We start from the raw sequence: 18,307 nt of genomic DNA on the forward strand, positions 1-18,307 counted from the left end.
TGGTTATGCAGTCCTGAGCTTGTGGTTATGCAGTCCTGAGCTTGTGGTTATGCAGTCTTGAGCTTACTTCGTACGTTGTCCGCGCTGAGCCAGCCTTAGCAAGCCAAGACTGGCCCAAATTTGGGCCATGTGTTGTCCCAGATTCAAGCCTCCGGTTTCGCTTATTCTTTCCTTTGGATTTTTGCAATTGAATCGATATCGACGAGATGCCGTTCTTAGCTACAAGGATCTTCAGTTACGTTACTTTAGCGCTCTATCCAATTGGGGCTATGACTGCGCGAGTGCAACAGAGAATCTACCACACCCATTTCACGATGGAATTCTCTAAAGCACCTGTATTTTCTTGCTGTAGTAAGTCAGTCATTCAGGCTTCCTTTGGAGTGATAACTAGAAGTTACTGGCTGAAATGCTCTCCAGGCCCGTGAGGGAGACGGTTTGACTGGAACCGGCGTTCTATCACTGCCTCGCTTGACACCCCGCAAAATGCATGTACCAACCGACACCACCTGCACCCAGCTGAACGCAATCTAGGCCGGCCGCGACCTGCTGACAAGGCCTGCTTGGAACCCGAGGCCGTTCTTCCCGCTGCCTGCAGGACAAAAGAAAAAATATATACTCTTGAGGCAAATATCAGTCTTAGGAGTTTCAGCAACTGCATTCTATTGGCTATCACGATTTTGTGATGAAAGATTGCGTGATAATTTGTGGCGATAAGCGAGAGGATGAAGATGCGAAACGGCGAACCTCGAAAAGATAAAAGGGAGATGATCTTGCGCAATTCTCTAAATCGTAAATGCTCCCAAGCATCTCTTTTAGGCAACCTTACTTCAGATTCTGATTCAGGGACAGATAGCTGTTATAATGTCTCCCAGTGCAACCGTACCGGTCGACTCGCATCGTCCTCCTAAAGACAAAAACGCAACAAGCAGCAGGAACACTGAGCCCTTGAAGAAAAGCGGAGCTCTCGATGCTGCCTTTGCATTTGAAGACCTTACTCCGGTTATTGGAAGGGAATATCCCACGGCACAAATCGTCGAGGATATTCTGAACGCTCCCAATGCGGATGACTTGCTCCGGGATGTTGCAATCACAAGTAAGTGTATTTCTTGTGACTAGATCGAGACTTTCTGGATGCTAAGTAGTGCGCCTAAATAAAGTCAGCGAGCGGGGCGTCGTATTCTTTCGAAAGCAAGACAGCCTTACCGACGATCTGCAAAAACAATTCATCTCACGCCTAGGAGAGTTGACCGGAAGACCTAAAAGTTCGACCCTTCATATCCATCCCGTTCTAAACAACACAAACGAATTCGGCGCCGATGACAGTGAGATCAGCACTATCTCCTCACTCTACCGGAAAGCTCGATATGATCTCGGCCAGCCGTCGCTGCGCAAAAACACCAGAAACACCGAGGCGTCGTGGCACAGTGATATCCAATTCGAGGAGGTGCCCGCCGATTACACGAGTCTGCGGTTGATTCAGCTACCGAAGAATGGCGGAGACACACTTTGGGCGTCAGGTCTGTCGTTGCTCTCCCCAACTTCCTATAAAAGCCCTAACATCAATCTTTAGGATATGACGTCTATGACCGCTTTAGCAAGCCTTACCAAAAGCTCTTCGATAGCTTGACGGCTACTTTTGTTGGTGATGGCTTCCTCAAAGCGGCTGAGGCTGGAAAGGCCGTCCTGTACGACCAGCCTCGTGGTTCACCGGAGAATGTGGGCAAACATTTGTCTGTTACCCATCCGCTCGTGCGGACAAATCCCGTGACAGGATGGAAGAGTATCTATGGAATCGGGAATTTCCCAAAGATCATCAATGAGTTAGACCCCGAGGAGAGCGCAGAACTGCTCAAGAAGTTTTACCATGTAATCCTGGATAACCATGACCTACAAGTCCGCTTCAAGTGGAAAAATCCTAACGACATCGGTAAGTTGAATGACATTGTCGAAGTGGGAAAGAAACTTTGGTATCATCTACTGACAATATAATCCTAGCTATTTGGGATAATCGCAGCGCATTTCATTCGGCTACCTTTGACTATGAGGGACTGGGCGAACGCTCTGGCAACCGTGTGGTGGGCATTGGCGAGAAGCCTTATCTCGACCCGAACAGCAAGTCCAAAGCGGAAGCGCTTGCTGCCACGGCTGAGGTAGGCGCTTGAAGTGCTGGAAGGAGGGAACAGACAGACGGGCAGATCAATGAATCATGGGAGCAGAGCGCGATTGCGTGTACCTAATTCAATACGCTGATTCTCTCGCATTTCAACCAACTAGAATAAATTACGCGCCGTGCCCGTTACTGGGCTGACTGCCCCTCGAAAGTGCCCCGGAGAGGTCCGAATAGTGTGAATATCCATAGTGGCAGACGTCAGGTCATCTCGGGATAGGTGGAACAAGTGCTAGAGGTTGCTGAGCAGGAATAAGTGTTTCAACACCCCAATCTGCACGCTGCCCGACCCCCTCTGCTCACGTGACCCGGCGCCGCTGTGGCTGAGTTCGGCTCAGGCCCGGCTCAGCTTCGGCTCAGGTCTCCTTAGGTCTGCTCACCCTTGCTTACCCTTGCTCACCCGCTGCGGCGCAGTCTTAGATATACCTCACCAGAAACTGTTAAGTATTAGCAAGGGGCCTTAAATCTGTCCTAGGTTATAAATTAGGGCCCTACATAGTTTTGTAAGCCTTATAAGCTTAAGCTACTTTCTAGAAAGTATTCTTGTAAGGTGCATAACCTACCCAGTATATAGATCTTTGGCTCCTGGTGCGTTTACGGTGCGCTCCTAGGGTTGTTCAGTTACACATACGGGTTACGGTATATTGGAATATTTACCGTATATATACGGCCGAGTTCGTGATATACCGTATACGTATATTGGTAAGCGGGATTTAGTATTTTTAGTAGATAGCTTGTAGGCCTGCAGGCCGCCCGGCAGCGCACCCAAATATATCAAATTTAAAGTTGAGGAGCAAGAGTGTTACGAACACCTGAGCATAGGAGCGACGAGGCCAAACAGAGTATCTGTCGGGGCTGCGGGCGCAAGGACATGCAGACGGTAGGGACACAGCGATACGCGGGGCAATCACGTGACAAGAGGTCAGGTGATGTTCTCTGTTTGATCTGTCGCTTGGCAGCAGAGCAGACAGAGAATAACCAAATTGTATGAAGGCAGAGGGGATATAAAGTCTGGAGGATTTCGTATCTACTGTCTCTCCTTCGTGCTCAACTTAAGTCTTGAACTTCGATCCTTACTTTCCTAGTAACGGCCGAAGACTAGTTAGTTCTGAATTACTACCTCGTTGTGTTACACCCTCTCAATACTGCAGACAAGTTGTCCCCGTTCTTGATCCCGATTCTCCCTCTTGCCTACTGGACTAGTGACCCAGGACCACGGAGTTATCCCAACCCGCCAGGCATTGAGAACTCGCGAGCCAAGCCATATCGAGATCCCTCCTGGACCTCGCCCCGGCCTTCGGTAGTTGACTCCCCCGCGCAACCTCGCATATCTCTTGGTGAACGGAGGTTCATTACAAAGAGGAAGAGGATGGCGATGGCAATATGGAGGAAGTGGACCTTACTGGGCTGATAGAGGGGCTAGCAATTGCACGGTTCGTTGATGAGCTACATGTTGAGGACGGTTTTGGTGGAGAGAACTAGGCACGTGATGCGATTTGGGCCGTGCGGGATATACGATACAGTATATACATTTTGCGGGTATATATACGACTTACGTATAGGCCTCGACTGCAGGCACGCCCCCTTATGCTAGAGGCACGCCCCCCCCCCTTGCTAGAGGCACGCCCCCCTACTTGCTAGAGGCACGCCCCCCCTTTGCTAGAGGCACGCCCCCCCCTTGCCTAATTCGGCCGCCGAACAGTTTTTCCGCGCCGATCTACTGCGATATCGCTCCATCTTATACCAGCTTTTTCAACACGGAGCTCTACGCTCTACAACAGCTCTACAATCACAACACCATGGCTGACCCCACCCTAACGGACCTGAGCGATGCTGACAGTGACATCGACAGCATTGCTACCGACTCCAGTTTCAAAGATCCCGATATAGATGACGAACCCTTCGATGAACCGCCTCTAGAGCGGCTTCTTCGCCCTCTTCCACCCCCACCTTATGGCGTCTATATAGAACTGCAAAAGCTCCTCCACGACGCCTACGGATTTGCCCTGAAACATGGCTACGCCCTAGTTAGCCGCCGAACTGAATATACTGATGGGGGCAAGAAGCAGGGAGGAGAGGTACATAAGGTCTGGCTTGTTTGTGAACCTCACCGACCCGCGCACGCTCGGCGGTAGCTCTGTCGACCTCACGCACGCCAGCCAGCTCTTCCGCCCGAGCGGGAGGGCAACTACAACACCAAGCGGGGCAACATCTAGGGGTGGAGCAGGCCGTGGAGCGGGCCGTGGCCGTGGCCGTGGCCGTGGCAAGGAGCCAGAGCCAGGCCGTGATGGAGTTGGACGGCTGAGCGTTGAGGGCGGAGTCTTCACGGCGTGGCAGTTGTAGCTACGCGGCTGGTTGGAGGCTGTTCGGAAGTGGTTCGGATGAAAGGCCTATTGCAATTGTAAATAGAGCTTATAAGTTGCGAATTGGAGCTCAAATTGAGCCTGTTTGACGCGTCTATTTGATAGATAAACGCGTAAAATCAACTCAAAGATGAGACGACTCGCGAACTTGGTGCGGCTACACGTGATACCGGAGCCTGTTCGGCGGCCGAATTAGGCAAGGGGGGGGGGGGGGGGTGCCTCTAGCATAAGGGGGCGTGCCTGCAGTCGAGGCCTACGTATATATACGAGGTTCGGCTTCATATACCGTATATTACCAACCCTATGCGCTCCGCATACGTATCACGTGCGCAGCCCTCACGTGCTCGCTTAGCCGAAGCCAAGTACCCAAATCCTCACGGAGGCCAACCCGGCTTCCTCAAGGATTTGTCTACAATGCAGTCTTTTCCATCATTTCTGGCCTCAAGCTCCCTACCATGAACTCCCACCTTACATTTCTCTACCCTTATTCTTATTAGTATAAAGTGTGCCATTCTACTAAAATAGCCAGCCTCCCTCTTACTTTCTTATCTCTTTTCTCAGGTTGTGAAAAAGCAGTTCTGTGTTGATTTGAAGAGGCATAAGGCCCGTATATATAGCCTATGAAAGGGGGGGGGGGGGGGGGTACTCCCCTGTTCCCCCTTGTTACGGATATGGAAGGATGTAACGCCACTGACACGCTAGTAGTGGCAACCTGAGTCACCCCCCATCCTGAGAGATCTGTACCTAGCAAAAAGAGATAGCAGTGAAAGGTCCAAACGAACATCCAATCCAAAGAACCTCTGTCCTAATATCGCGGCTGGCAATGCTGTTTATGCCACTGGCCGACACCAAGAGTACTGTCCTACGCGATGAATGTATATGCTGCCCGCTTGTATGCGTACCGGGCCTTTGTCGTGGTAGTAGAGAGGGCTTACGTCATGCCTCAGTGATGGGCTTCACGCCGTGCCTCAGTAGAGAGGGCTTCCGCCGTGCCTCGTAGAGAGGTTCACGCCGTGCCTCAGTAGAGAGGGCTTCCGCCGTGCCTCGTAGAGAGGTTCACGCCGTGCCTCAGTAGAGAGGTTCACGCCGTGCCTCAGTAGAGAGGGCTTCCGTAGTGCCTCGCGCGTAGGAGGACTTTCGTTGCCTCAAGCAGAGGGCTTCACGCCGTGCCTCAGTAGAGAGGGCTTCCGCCGTGCCTCGTAGAGAGGTTCACGCCGTGCCTCAGTAGAGAGGGCTTCCGTCGTGCCTCGTAGAGAGGTTCACGCCAGCCCATCACTGAGGCATGACGTAAGCCCTCTCTACTACCACGACAAAGGCCCGGTACGCATACAAGCGGGCAGCATATACATTCATCGCGTAGGACAGTACTCTTGGTGTCGGCCAGTGGCATAAACAGCATTGCCAGCCGCGATATTAGGACAGAGGTTCTTTGGATTGGATGTTCGTTTGGACCTTTCACTGCTATCTCTTTTTGCTAGGTACAGATCTCTCAGGATGGGGGGTGACTCAGGTTGCCACTACTAGCGTGTCAGTGGCGTTACATCCTTCCATATCCGTAACAAGGGGGAACAGGGGAGTACCCCCCCCCCCCCCCCCTTTCATAGGCTATATATACGGGCCTTATGCCTCTTCAAATCAACACAGAACTGCTTCTTCACAACCTGAGATCTTTACTTATTTTTTCTAGTAGAAGCGTGTAATTTATAGAAGCATTCGAAGGCAAATAGCATAGACAACTTCCTAAGAACATAATTGTCCTGTGGACATCACCGTCTTAATACATCACTGTCTTAAGAGCATGTCTATCTTGAGAGTATAACCGTCTCAAGACGGGTCTATCTTAAGAGCATGACTCTCTGGAGAACGTCTTCGTCTTAAGATGCCACTGTCTCAAGACCACGGCTGTCTTAAGACTATAACTATCTTAAGAACATGCCGTCTTAAGAACTTGACTGTCTGCAGAATGGCCCGTCACCGATTAGACCACTTCTGGGACCTGCTATTCTATTCTGGCAGCAAAACACTGAATTCAGAAAGCCGCTGACGCATGTAGTGATGCAGCAGGTGCCGTTCATATTGCTGCGGGCATACTGGGTACTAGGGGTGTAGGATAAACTCGAGGGGATGCGATATAGCAAGTGTGAGGGTGAAAATGGTGCTAGTTAGGAAAAGCAGGCTGGGGGTGAAGAAGCTGTGCATAATTCGGTTTGGGGGGTTGCTGCAGATATTGGATAATTCTGGGGAGATTGGGAGGAATTGGAAAGAGATGTAGGAATAAAGCTCTGATGGGGACTGGCTAGGATGGAGCTTTACATGTATATACTTGGCTGGTCGGAGGGACAAGAGGCCTTATTGCCTTGGAACTGGGATTAGGAGGTAGCATCCGCGCTGAAATGATTCAGGTTTAGAAATGTAGGCGGGGGCTTCTTCGTTCCTAGAACCTGGAGCCTGGATCGGCATGCTCTTAACTCAGGAGCTGTGGTGTTTTGGGGGAATAAAGCGGCAAGATCTGAACGGAATCCGTGATTAAAGCAAAATTCCTAGCATTTGTACATCTTTCAGAATACATGTTGTAAACACTCGGTTCGGGATTCGTCTGGACGTTGTTCTTACTACGGATGATGTTTTAGACTCCCTTACCACCCATCAAGAGGTGGGGGGATAGTACTCGGTACTTTTGGTCTGCCGAGAATTCGTCGACCACATGGCGCGAACGAGCCCGCTCCCTGGACCATACAGACTTGAGCACTACACAACGCCCCAAAATTATCAACCCCATCGGTGGTGGGAACCTTTACCAACTCGTCCAAATTCACATCAATCTTCACTGACCGGAGGGCATGCTTCGCGAAGCTAGATGGGAGGATGCTGGCGATGGCGAAGTCGATAATGGTAACAAGACGTCGGTCCAGGTCGAGGATGAAATTCTCGGGCCATATATCGCCATAACAGAAGACCATAGGCTCATAGGCGAGGTTTTTGGCCGGCGTCGACTGTCTAGTAATGCGGATCCACTAATTTTTAGCGCACCGTTAGTTATATACAAGGGGCAACACGGGGGACCGGGTTACCTCGTTTAGATGTGTCTAGCTCGGAGACATTCTGGTAGTCCAGTGGAGCCGTGCTATCATCAAAGAGAGGATGCCGAATTGCCCCTCCGTCAATTCCGGCCGGGCGAGCATCTGGAGGCACAGGGATGCGCAGGAGCTCCTGGAGACCAAAGGCAACCAGGTTGCAGATGTCTTGCTTCCGAGTGGGGTGTTCCTTTAACAATTGGCCCATTGTCTTGCCGGGGATGTACTCCATAACGATGTAAGATACATGCATATAGCGGCAGGTGTAATAGACTTTTGGAACCCGGACAGGCGACTGCAGCTGTTGGAGGCCGTGGTATGCCATCATCTGGGCAGGGACCTCGTTGCGCAGCACTGAACAGCCGTACTTTATCCAGAGTTGGGGTGCGCGTGTGGGATAGGCAAGGTGCTTTGAGTAGCCCATCACTTCTTCGGTACAGAGGCGAGTCAGCTTCTCCCCGGTGGGAATATGGACGCTGGGTGGGGGCGGGAGTACATGGAGCTCCTCTTCAAAGTCATGATGCTGCGACATGATGGATACGGGTTTGCGAAGGTGGAGGGAAATCGACACTAAATTGCAGGCTCGGATTTCTGTTCGTGAACACAACTGCATCATTGTATCTGATCATCCATCGCTAGTTCAGCCAGCTTAAGCCATTCTTCGGTTTCGTTCGATCATGCATATATTCCTATGCAACCGCAATGAACCACGTCGGAATCTTGAGGTTTACACCTCAGTTTTTCGAGGGGTTTCATGCTCATCCTTGTACATATTCGGCTAGTCAGATCAGGCGATACATAATTCCGTGTTTTCAAATTTCCATTCTATCACCACGCTTTCTGTTTTCGCGTCGCCTTTCCTTTTTTTCATCCTGAAATGATGTCGGGGTGAATTGGCTCTGATTTTCCTAGGTGGCTATCTGGTCATATATAGAAAGGGACTAACCCCTAGGGCTCGACGCTATCCAGTAGCGTAGATCAAGCAAGCTGAAAGAGACTCTCAGCGGGTACATACCAGCTGAGTCTCAACTGGCTTCTACAGGTGATGTTCCAGGCTATTTCGTCATAGTGCGAATTGACACAGGACCAAGTCCTACGACTATAACCTCGAGTTATTTATGCTAATAGCTAATTAGCTACCGTCACCACTAAGATAAAGCTCTTCGCCTCGACCGCCATCCTTCCCTTCCCCCCGACGCTAGTCGCGCGCATGGCCACAACAATCGACTCGATTGCGCCAGGCAGGTTCGGCATTAACATCGTCACGGGATAGCAGGAGGCCATTTACAGCTAGATGAGCATTTGACCTGGAAACGCATACTTCGGGTACCGGTACGGCTACGCGACCGAGTAGGTGAAGGTGATGAAAGAGCTTTGGGCAATCGGCGCGTCGAATTTCAAGGGAAATCACTTCACCATGGCTTGACATCACAAATCGTGGCTTTGCAACAAGCCTATCCAATAGTACCTCAGAGCACCTAAGCGACCTCGAACGGCAAGCAGACTTGAAAGTTTGTAGTTTCGATTTGGTGTCTTCCGATGATACACTCCCGGCCATGGCAAAATTGGCTAGCAGATTCTAGCGACTAGATCTAGCCAAAAGTTATGTGGGAGATCCCATGCACTAGGCTGCTATACCAACCAGATCTCCTTCCATTCTACCCCAGACGCGACGGCATTCTCTACAGCTTTTTGTAGAATGACGCCAATTGCCACTCGCTCCGCCAACGCCCTGCCTCCAAATCGCTGGACCAGCATCACTTGATACGCACCCCAGTCGTCGTCATGAAACACGGTCCCTGGGTCTTCCTTCCATCTGACATCTTTCGATCTCGCGTCAGAAAGGAGGAGAAATTCGCCCATTGAGTCGGAATTGTAAGATAATGTCGAATTGATCAGAATGTGACCACAGGGAGCGGCCGAGGCATCAAGTATCTCAAAAGCTCCGCTCTGAGGTCTAGGCATGTCACTGAACTTTTCGATGGGTCGGACTCGGAGGCAAATGGCCAGTGTACAGAAGTGGAGTACTGGATGATCAATGCCCAGGGCCTCGGAGCCAGGAGGTATTTCTGTGGAAGCTGCGAGTCTGGTTTCGATGTTTGCCTCCGCAACCGGGGGGAACTCGTGGTGTGGGAAACGATAGGTGTTTCTATTGTATGCGCTGTGAGATAGGAGCCTCGTCGCTGGCTTCAATCCTTCATAGCCGATCCATTCAATCCAAGTATGCTCGGCACACCAGTCTAGAAGCTGCTTGTAATTCGAAAAGTAAGGCATGGTTACTCGTCCTATCCATCCGCACCACGACCAGGAAGGCCATTTGCCAGGTCTTCTCCTCACTGCACGATTCGGATTCCATTGAAGGGCCCAATCGAAGACTGCGACCGGTAGACCAAAGAAGTGGTCAATGCCATCATTTCTGTCGGTCCTCATGCGGAGCAAATACATGTTGAGCATGCCGCTGAATGCAGCTAGGACGTCGGAGTGCCAGGTGAGGATCCGACCGCTGTATTCGTATAGAGAACCAGCGTAGTCAGAGTGAGGATTTGCGTCGATGGAATTAGCATCAATAGCATGTTTTGCCGCGAGGGTGTCCACGCTCTGGATCACTTGGATGCCTTCTAGAAACATATCTTCTCGCCAGGTCTCCCTGCGGCACTGAAAGAAAACCTGCCCATTAATGAAATAAAGACAACGCTTCGACAACATCCGTTCCTGATATCTTCGTGCCATGGTTGTGTTAGTAGACTTGCGCACTCCTCGAATAGGTTTTGCTTAATATAGCATCGAGTTGCGACTTACGTCCATGCTCTCGATTCGTACACGGATTCATCTAATGCATCCCTCAGGTGTCTTATGCTTGAAAGTCGCACGCTGGGAAGCACCTCTTCAATGATTTGTGAACAACCTCTGGAGCCCTTCCGAACTCCTGGAAGTCCAGCATCAGCGCTGTCTCCGGTAGCCGCTGCAATGGTCAGGAAAGCTCGGTCGTAGATAGAATCCATGTACGGGATGTAATGGGCCTTGTCGGCGTCCGAATCCTGAATGATGCACAAGCTGTCGATCTGATCTGGTCAGAGTTCATTATATTGGGGGCGGACTTGACTATTTACCCAAAGATATCTCTCATGAAGAGTTGAGGTGAGTGTTATGGAGTCCTGGATCGTGCGAGGAAGCTGCCGCCAGACTTTCTTCAAAGCGCCAGGGGTAGCCAATTCGTCCAGATTTGTAGAAGTCAGCTTAAAGACGGTTGCAGATCCCCAGACGTAGCTAAGTGTTAAGTATATACATTCAGAGGACTCGTCGACAATGCATAGTCTCCATGTATCAATGACTCTTAACTTGGAGATACGACCCGAAGACAGCGAGCTCAGTGTCTCTTCGCAGCCCGCGCCGTGCCATCGGATGCAATATTGCATCCACTTGACGATTTGCTTCATCTTGATTTTATCCTGCGGAATTATGCGGCCCAGAAAAAGCCCTTTGCCCTCTGGGGTATCGTCTGCAAGAAGGGTAATGCGATGGTAATCGAACTCGTTTATAGATGGGCGCATGGAGACCATCAGACGCCGCACCTGTGGGCTGTTGTTGGAAGACACCAGGCCATCTTCGCCCCAGTATAACTCGCACTGTACATCTTTCTCTTCCTCCCTATTTTGGCCTCGAGGAGTCCCTGCCGCTTCAAGAACAAGTCGGCATAGGGGGCACCGGTGTGCTCTGCTGCGGACCTCTCTTAGCTGCCCAATATCCAGGAAAGCATCAAATTTCTCAGAACTGTCGGCTGAACTAATCAGAAAATCCTCGACCTTGAGGTTCAGGCTCGCGCAAGTATCGCACAGCATGGTGCTTTGGTCGTCGATAATATTCAAATCTTTCGGGCAGGCTCGGGGCAGGCCACCAGGCCACTCGAAAAGAACTTCACAAAAAGCCACAACACTGCCAGGCGGGGTTTATAACTTATCACTAATTTACACGCATTGACTATTTTGAAGCTGCAGATTAGTGTTATAGGACGCGTAGAACACGCCCTGAGCGTTATAGACCAATAGCTTTGATTTTCATTAATAATCTATTGCTCCGAAGTTGGTGCCTCCGATGTAAACATGGACAACTATTGCCCCCCTATTTTTAAGCATCTTAAACCCTATATTTCCTTCACTTTAATACTACTCTCTATTTTATGTACGTGTAGAATCGAACTCTTTAAATCGTAAGAAGTGGATATCATACATTAGGCTTTCGCGTTGAAGAATAGTCCGATGTCTACAACATCAAATGCGTGTTCCAAGGTTAGACCGGAAGAGAAAAGAGGGAACAAGGCGCCACACCTGTATTGCCAAGAACCGGAAACGTCTATCTGTGTTCCACAATGGTCGCATTCCCCTTTCGCCAATAGATCACCACCGAACCATCCTTCGCCCATCCAAACGGATCGTATATCCAGCAATCTTGCGGTTCCTCTGTGGAAGTGGTGACCCTTGTTAATCCACTGATATAAGCGTAATCATGGCTGTACTCAGGTTGGAATTGATGTGAACTCTGTTGTATTGTAGATGCCGTAAAGGCGGACTATATAGAGGAACGAGATGAACTATCCCTTAGGGCGCTCCCTTGGTCGTTCCCTTGGCAGCAAGGAAGCACCACAACTCCGTAAGGAAGAGAAAGGAAGAGTAAGGGATACCTAGTGAACAGTATGAGTTGCTGATCCTAGGTTGCTGCAACCCGAGTGCTGTCCTCCTATAGACCCATCCCTCGAAACTGCTTTGTCCGGGGGCTATCGGTGTTCCACTGCGCCCCCACTGTCCAATGTCGTCAATATGAGGGCCTCCGCTGAGGAAGTTTCGGAAAGTTTGTCTGTTCATTCCCACCACGAAGCCGTTACTCCAACATCTATAGCGACGGCTATTGGTTTATCCTTGTAGATGACCAGGAACACCGGTCGCCCTGGCCTTTTCGCTGTCTTTTTTTGGGCACCAACGTGGGTCGCAACTGTCGTTACTGCCTCTGCAACCTCAGCAAGTTCGTGCGGGCCGATTCCGAGAAGTTTGAACTCGTCCTGGTGCCTAAGTATGTGCTCGTACCCGGCCTTGGTATTACCGGTCTCGACCCATATAGCATTACTTCTCAGGCCGGGAAAGTATTGCTTTCTTTCATCAATAACCTTCCAGACCGATAGGACATCGGGAACAGTCATCTTGAGTCCGTCCCTGACCAATTGCCGAATGATAGCCTTTTGGTTCTCAGGCAGCGAGAGTGCATCCACAGCCACTTCGACCTCGACGCCGATGCTGAATCATTCGCTCGAGGACAGCTCGGATCCTTCCGGAAGTACAAGTAAAGACTGCCCTGACGCCATGATTGGTCGAAAGCGTAGATTTTCCTGGCGTAAGAAATGGATGCTGACTGAGTCGAGAGATGAGTGCTTATAACGATGTTCTTCGGCTCGTCAAACGACAAGTAAATGCAGTGACTTTGAAGAAATGAGTTGCTTTCAGTGCTTGACGATCGCCATATGGAATATGAGCACCAATGATGGCAATGCAAAGTAAGTGAAATGAGGCTCTGGCAGCAGCCTGAAAATCAAGCAAGAGTATGGGGCTTGGGCAAAGAGCGCAAAGACGACGCAAAACTGAAGACGTCGTGGAGGGTGGGTGAACAGCGAATGAAGCCAGCTCATACGTAGTGTAACAACGCCTGTTCCAAACCATGTCCAACAAAAGCCTTTCGATATGGTTCAATTTGTTTCGATAAATGAACGATTGTTTCGAAACGGGGTTTGTTTGGACATAGTTTGGAACAACGCCTCTTGTTGCCAGCGGCTACTTAATTGGCTATAGAAATAATGAGTAATACGCTCTACCTTACCGGAGATACGTTCCAGTTCAGATTGGAGCCTACGCTGTCTCTTGGTGTTCCAGCCTCGCGCGAAAGTGTACGAAATCAGAACATACTGTAAGCATGCTAGATTAAACGTGAGCTTTGAATAAGATTGGCGTTCGGAAATTGAAACAGCGCCATGGGCTTTCAACAGGATGGTCGACAATCGTACTTGTCGGGGGCGGGCGTTTACTTTAGGTAGTTGTGGACGGAGAGTAGCCTTGATCGGGCTAGATCCGACTAGATCCGACTAGATCCGGCTAGATCCGGCTAGATCACGCTAGCCCCAACTCAAAGAGCCACATTATGCGAACGCCAACCTGAAAGCAAACGGGAATAGCAACAGCTTAATCATATGTTTTCCCTTCATATCCTCATACCCTCCAGAGAGTGTCAGTCATAATGAAGGTCCTCCAGGCTCTCATCACGTACTAAAACACGGTAGTGAATGCTGTGCCTCTCCTTCATAGAGCAAAAGCCGCCGCCGTCGACGACAATAACCTCGATGCGTTCTCAGAAGTCGATCCTAAGTCCGCGCCCGCTCCAAGAATGGAACGCAGGCCAAAAAACTCCTCAAATGGCACTAAGAATGCAGCGACAACTTTCGACCCGGTCGACGAACCAGCGATATCTTTGGAAACTAAGTACGGTATTCGGATAGAGCTGGATAATGATGCAACTCGTACCCTAAGGATTCGATTTTGCTCGGCGGATAAAGAGTCGAGCTCGACATTACGAGAAGACGAGCCTAGCTCCCTGTCTACAGCAGAACAGCCCGGCTCCCACTCAACGAACGAGCAGTCATCCTCAGAATCACAGCAGCACGCGATTGAAGAGTCCTCTACGACGAAGCATGACTCCGGATCATCTACGCAGACTTCGCCAATCGATGAGTAACCCGAGCGTGGATGGCGCTATCGAGTACTACCTGACTGGCACACATCATATTTATGGTACGATATGAACTGGCCTGGGAATCCAAACGATACTCCAGTCGTAGATTCTGAGGACATTGAGCAGCGATATCCAGCACTGTACCCATTCTATTGCGACTGGCAGGATGTCTGCGAAACCGATTTTGACAACAAGTTCGCTGAGGCCAGCGGTGCAGAGATATTCTCGGATCGTGGCCGTCTTGTTGCTTGGCAGGTTGACGGTTTTTTTGATGGCGTGCTGGCTAGCACTCCAAAAAGACGTTCATTCCGTAGTGTACATATCATCTGACGGTGAATATCAGTTAGAGCGCGGTACTATGGAGACGGAATTCCAGAGATTTCTTGGTATTAAGGAGGCTGAAGTAGAGGAACGGGATTTGGAAATGAGTGCGTTGATGTATCTAAGACTCTAGATATACAGCATAGCCAGTCAAGCGGCTATCGCTGCATGCCGATGAGTGTTTTACTCCCTTCTAGCCATCCGGAAATATTTCTATGCTTGTTGACTTTGAAACCCGATCGGGCTCCACTTCCTACGCTCGGAGATAGCTGCAGGACCATTTCGCAGCTCAAAGCATTCCCTAGTAGCAATTTTCGTACTGCTCTATTGTACCGTTCCCTAGCGCACATACCGTTCTCTTACTCGTACCAATCCGCAACTTAGCACTCACATACCATCCCATAATTCGTACCATTCCGCAGTCCGTACTAGTTCCCAGGCCTATTACTCCGTACTATTACCCAGCTCGTACTACTCCCCGTCCCAGCGTGTCCGTACTTTCCCCAAGCTCTTAGTTCTCAGCTTGGTGTTTCTTTGCGGCTAAGAGTAATATATCGTGAATCCAAAATGGACGGGCCGAGGATCTGCCACGAGCTCGACCTGGGCAATTCGTTCGTCTGGTTCGATATAGTATGCGTCAACCAGAACGATAATCAGGAGAAGTTTTGTCAAGTTGAGACGGCGGACGGACAAGATTCGGCTAATTGCCCAGGAGAAGACTCTGGTCGGCTAGCCGAGTTCCCAGAGGCCAGTAAGGCCACCTCTTTGAGTACAGCTGGCCGCTACCTTTCTAGGAATTCGACTGGCCTTATAGACTGGCTAGCCGCAAAGAATTCGACTGGCCTGACAGACTGCGAATGGCCGCCCAGGATTCGGCTGGCCGCTGGCACAAATCCAGACCATGCTGAACGTAGACGACCCAGAAATAAGTCACCGATATTTGATGTAAATAGTCACATAGCAAGGAATCCAAGAGCTATAGGATAGCATCTTGCCTAAGCGACCTGGTTCTGGGCCATCTCATGGGGATAGCCTAGTTTCGGACCTCATTGCCAACTCAACCCTGAAAGTATCTTTCGAATAGACTTGATTACAGGTTTTAGTAAGAACATAATTCAATTAGACAGGAAGATGAGTTAAGGGTAAGCGCACTGAGTTGTGGCGGTGCTGCTAGAGTAGCGGCTAAGCCGAACCTGAATTAGGTATAATTTTGCTTACAAACAAGGGATACGGCATAAAACCTAACGGGAGGAGATAAGTTGGTCGATAATATGCGCAGTGGTACAGTCGTGGATCTCGATCGAAGTCAAAGTCCGCCACCGGCAGTTGAAGAGTCCTTGGAATGATTTTCAGACATTGCATCAGGCTGCTCGTGGCCCGTAGCTACTAGCAATGTTGGTCGTTGCCACAGATACAGCGGGTAACTAAAATTGATAGTGTAGGTGTTGGGTCACAGGAGCAGATGACTAGATGAGTTCTACCCAGCCTTTCGGTGCAGGTGCGGGTACGCGCGGGAATAAGACATCCCGAACTGATGGCACTGTAGATCAAGAGAGAAGCGGTTTAAGAGTCCTGAGTTGCGAGGATCATTGGTTGTTTCGACGTGTTTAGTTTCGAGCACGAGATACTAAGGTTGTACACGTGCTGCTCCTTCTGACGTAGTAATTGGGATTCAGTTCCTGAGAGCCTTATGATCGTTTTGGCCCTGAATCATACGTTCTCGGCCCCTTTCGCGTAATTGGATGATGATCCCTGGACATTACGAAGAAATGACTTGGACTTGGAACGTGACGGGCGAAGAAATGAATTGGAGCATGTGATATGACGTAGCGGTCTGATAGTAGACCTACCCAAACTGTCTTTTCTTTTGCTTTGCAAGGACAGTCGGAAGCAATCGGATGAGAATATGGACATCGGGAAAGAAGTTTTACAGCCCTGTTGGCACCAACCTGGTCGCTGGGGAAGCATGCACTGCATTCCGGGGGCGGGGGAGATAGGCCGATCGAGGAGCAAAGGTCGATCTGCGATACGGATTCGGGAGGAATATGGAGCCAAAGCTGCGTACCTGCTAATCTCCCTGTCGAGGCATATATTCGAAGTGCAGGCTTGTTCCGCGGTCAATCGATATTTGCCCTGCCTGCATGCCTCACACACGCACTTAGCAGTGGAGCATCGACCCGTTTCTGACAACCCCTCTGCGACTCCAGCCCAATGGCTCTCGCGCTCAACACCACGGGGCTCGCCGGGCCAGGATCAGCAATGCAGCGCGGCAACAAAGCAGATACAGCATTGCAGCTCCTGCTTATCGGGCAGCCGCTTGACCTCTCCCTCGATGTGGCACCGCTTACCTGCGTCGTTGAACTGGAAGCGATGACAGGCTGATAAGTGTGCTACTGCATCGGACGAGCCGTGCCGCAGGACTCCGCTCAGCTGGCCGAACGGGAGCTCAACACCACGGCGTTACTATACAGGCACCCAACGGGGAACGATGCACGGCGGGCCAATGGCACTAGGCGGCGCGTACGGCAACCACTCGCTCCTACTGACCCGAGCAGATGGATGAGACCAGCAGGGCGGTTCGGAGGGCCGTGCGTTGGACAGGCAGGTTGCAGTTCAAATAGCGTTGAAGGTGCATGCGTCGCAGCACTTCGCCATGCTCGGATCTGCCATGTTGCAGCACCTGAGTCCACTGCGGCATTTTTGACTGGCTGCTGGGTGCGTTTGCAGAGGCCCTGGGAATCTGACGAGGTCGCCTGCAGGTGGAGGAGGATTGGGACTGGCCAGTGTGTCATGGCTTGGACCGAAATGCGGGGACAGAGGCAGCGTGGTGAGGCCAGACGGCCGTGGCATGGGCCGATGGAGCAGCTGGTGCCGTGGAGGATGTGAGCTGACACGGACAGTGGTGTTTCGAGTTGCAGGACGTCGGCGGGAGGATGCAGCTCATTCCTCCAACGGCAAGATGCAGCTGTATGCGGTATGCGGTCTATCTGCCTGGATGGCAGTGAGGCTGTCCGACGCTGAACGCCGCACGGCGGGCGGAATGGTGCTATTCCTAGCGTGCCTCGCGTCTAATCGCCGTGGCAGGAGCATCGCGGCGCGGGTTTCTACGGTTGTGCAGTGCTGGCGCCGCCGTCCTACAGTCCTCGGTGGGTTGATGCTGATGATATTACCAATTGCTTCGGGGCCTGCACAGCTGCGCCCAGACCCCCGTCAATTCCACGGTCCCAAGGATGCTTCCCCACCGTCTCGTGAGGATGGAGAGATTCGGGGCACCAAGCTTTGCGATCCGCTCGATATGGAGACCCTGATGCCGGTCAAGGCCACACAAGCTCGCCGCGATGTTCTTGGAGTCTTGTCGCTGAGACAGTCGACGCAGGGTGCAAAAGCACGTGGGCCCCGACGTCGCCTCTTTGTTCTGCCTTTTGCCATGCCCGAATTTGACATCCACCTGCACTGCCAGACCCGTGGACGACTCGGGGCCAGCGCCGAGCCGGCTCCACGCCCACGCCCGCCCACGGAGGAGGTGAGCCCCCCGAGGCCTTCGATGCTGCCCCGGGGACGGATTGCACGCACAAAGAGCCGACGAGGGGCCTCCTGCTGCAGACAACGGTGTA

At 51.1% G+C, this 18,307-nt stretch overlaps 6 protein-coding genes across 6 annotated transcripts; 2 read left to right on the plus strand and 4 right to left on the minus strand.

Annotated features, from left to right (window-relative positions):
• Nucleotides 1–381: 381 nt before the first annotated feature.
• BDZ99DRAFT_462320 (taurine dioxygenase family protein) lies at nucleotides 382–2,435 on the plus strand. Its single transcript, XM_033719823.1, has 4 exons — nucleotides 382–1,093; nucleotides 1,158–1,517; nucleotides 1,571–1,927; nucleotides 1,996–2,435. The coding sequence occupies exons 1-4, from the start codon at nucleotides 862–864 to the stop codon at nucleotides 2,160–2,162; spliced, it is 1,116 nt and encodes a 371-aa protein (XP_033578007.1). The 5' UTR covers nucleotides 382–861; the 3' UTR covers nucleotides 2,163–2,435.
• Nucleotides 2,436–7,166: 4,731 nt separating this feature from the next.
• BDZ99DRAFT_385390 (uncharacterized protein) lies at nucleotides 7,167–8,136 on the minus strand (the record flags this gene model as incomplete). The annotated part of the gene is made up of 2 exons (XM_033715428.1): nucleotides 7,167–7,544; nucleotides 7,594–8,136. The coding sequence occupies 2 exons, from the start codon at nucleotides 8,134–8,136 to the stop codon at nucleotides 7,167–7,169; spliced, it is 921 nt and encodes a 306-aa protein (XP_033578008.1).
• A 1,100-nt stretch (nucleotides 8,137–9,236) lies between these two features.
• BDZ99DRAFT_475897 (uncharacterized protein) lies at nucleotides 9,237–10,334 on the minus strand (the record flags this gene model as incomplete). The annotated part of the gene is made up of 1 exon (XM_033722023.1): nucleotides 9,237–10,334. The coding sequence occupies one exon, from the start codon at nucleotides 10,332–10,334 to the stop codon at nucleotides 9,237–9,239; it is 1,098 nt and encodes a 365-aa protein (XP_033578009.1).
• A 65-nt stretch (nucleotides 10,335–10,399) lies between these two features.
• Nucleotides 10,400–11,155, minus strand: BDZ99DRAFT_441778 (HET-domain-containing protein; the record flags this gene model as incomplete). Its single annotated transcript, XM_033717783.1, has 2 exons — nucleotides 10,400–10,666; nucleotides 10,715–11,155. The coding sequence occupies 2 exons, from the start codon at nucleotides 11,153–11,155 to the stop codon at nucleotides 10,400–10,402; spliced, it is 708 nt and encodes a 235-aa protein (XP_033578010.1).
• Nucleotides 11,156–12,140: 985 nt separating this feature from the next.
• On the minus strand, nucleotides 12,141–12,950 carry BDZ99DRAFT_462324 (uncharacterized protein). Its single transcript, XM_033719824.1, has one exon. The coding sequence runs from the start codon at nucleotides 12,793–12,795 to the stop codon at nucleotides 12,460–12,462; it is 336 nt and encodes a 111-aa protein (XP_033578011.1). The 5' UTR covers nucleotides 12,796–12,950; the 3' UTR covers nucleotides 12,141–12,459.
• Nucleotides 12,951–13,443: 493 nt separating this feature from the next.
• On the plus strand, nucleotides 13,444–14,375 carry BDZ99DRAFT_475899 (uncharacterized protein; the record flags this gene model as incomplete). The annotated part of the gene is made up of 2 exons (XM_033722024.1): nucleotides 13,444–13,553; nucleotides 13,949–14,375. 2 exons carry the CDS (start codon nucleotides 13,444–13,446, stop codon nucleotides 14,373–14,375), a joined length of 537 nt encoding a protein of 178 aa, XP_033578012.1.
• Between the last annotated feature and the right edge of the window lie 3,932 nt (nucleotides 14,376–18,307).

The sequence above is a fragment of the Mytilinidion resinicola genome, assembly GCF_010093595.1.
Source record: "Mytilinidion resinicola strain CBS 304.34 unplaced genomic scaffold BDZ99scaffold_8, whole genome shotgun sequence".
Lineage (NCBI taxonomy): Eukaryota > Fungi > Ascomycota > Dothideomycetes > Mytilinidiales > Mytilinidiaceae > Mytilinidion > Mytilinidion resinicola.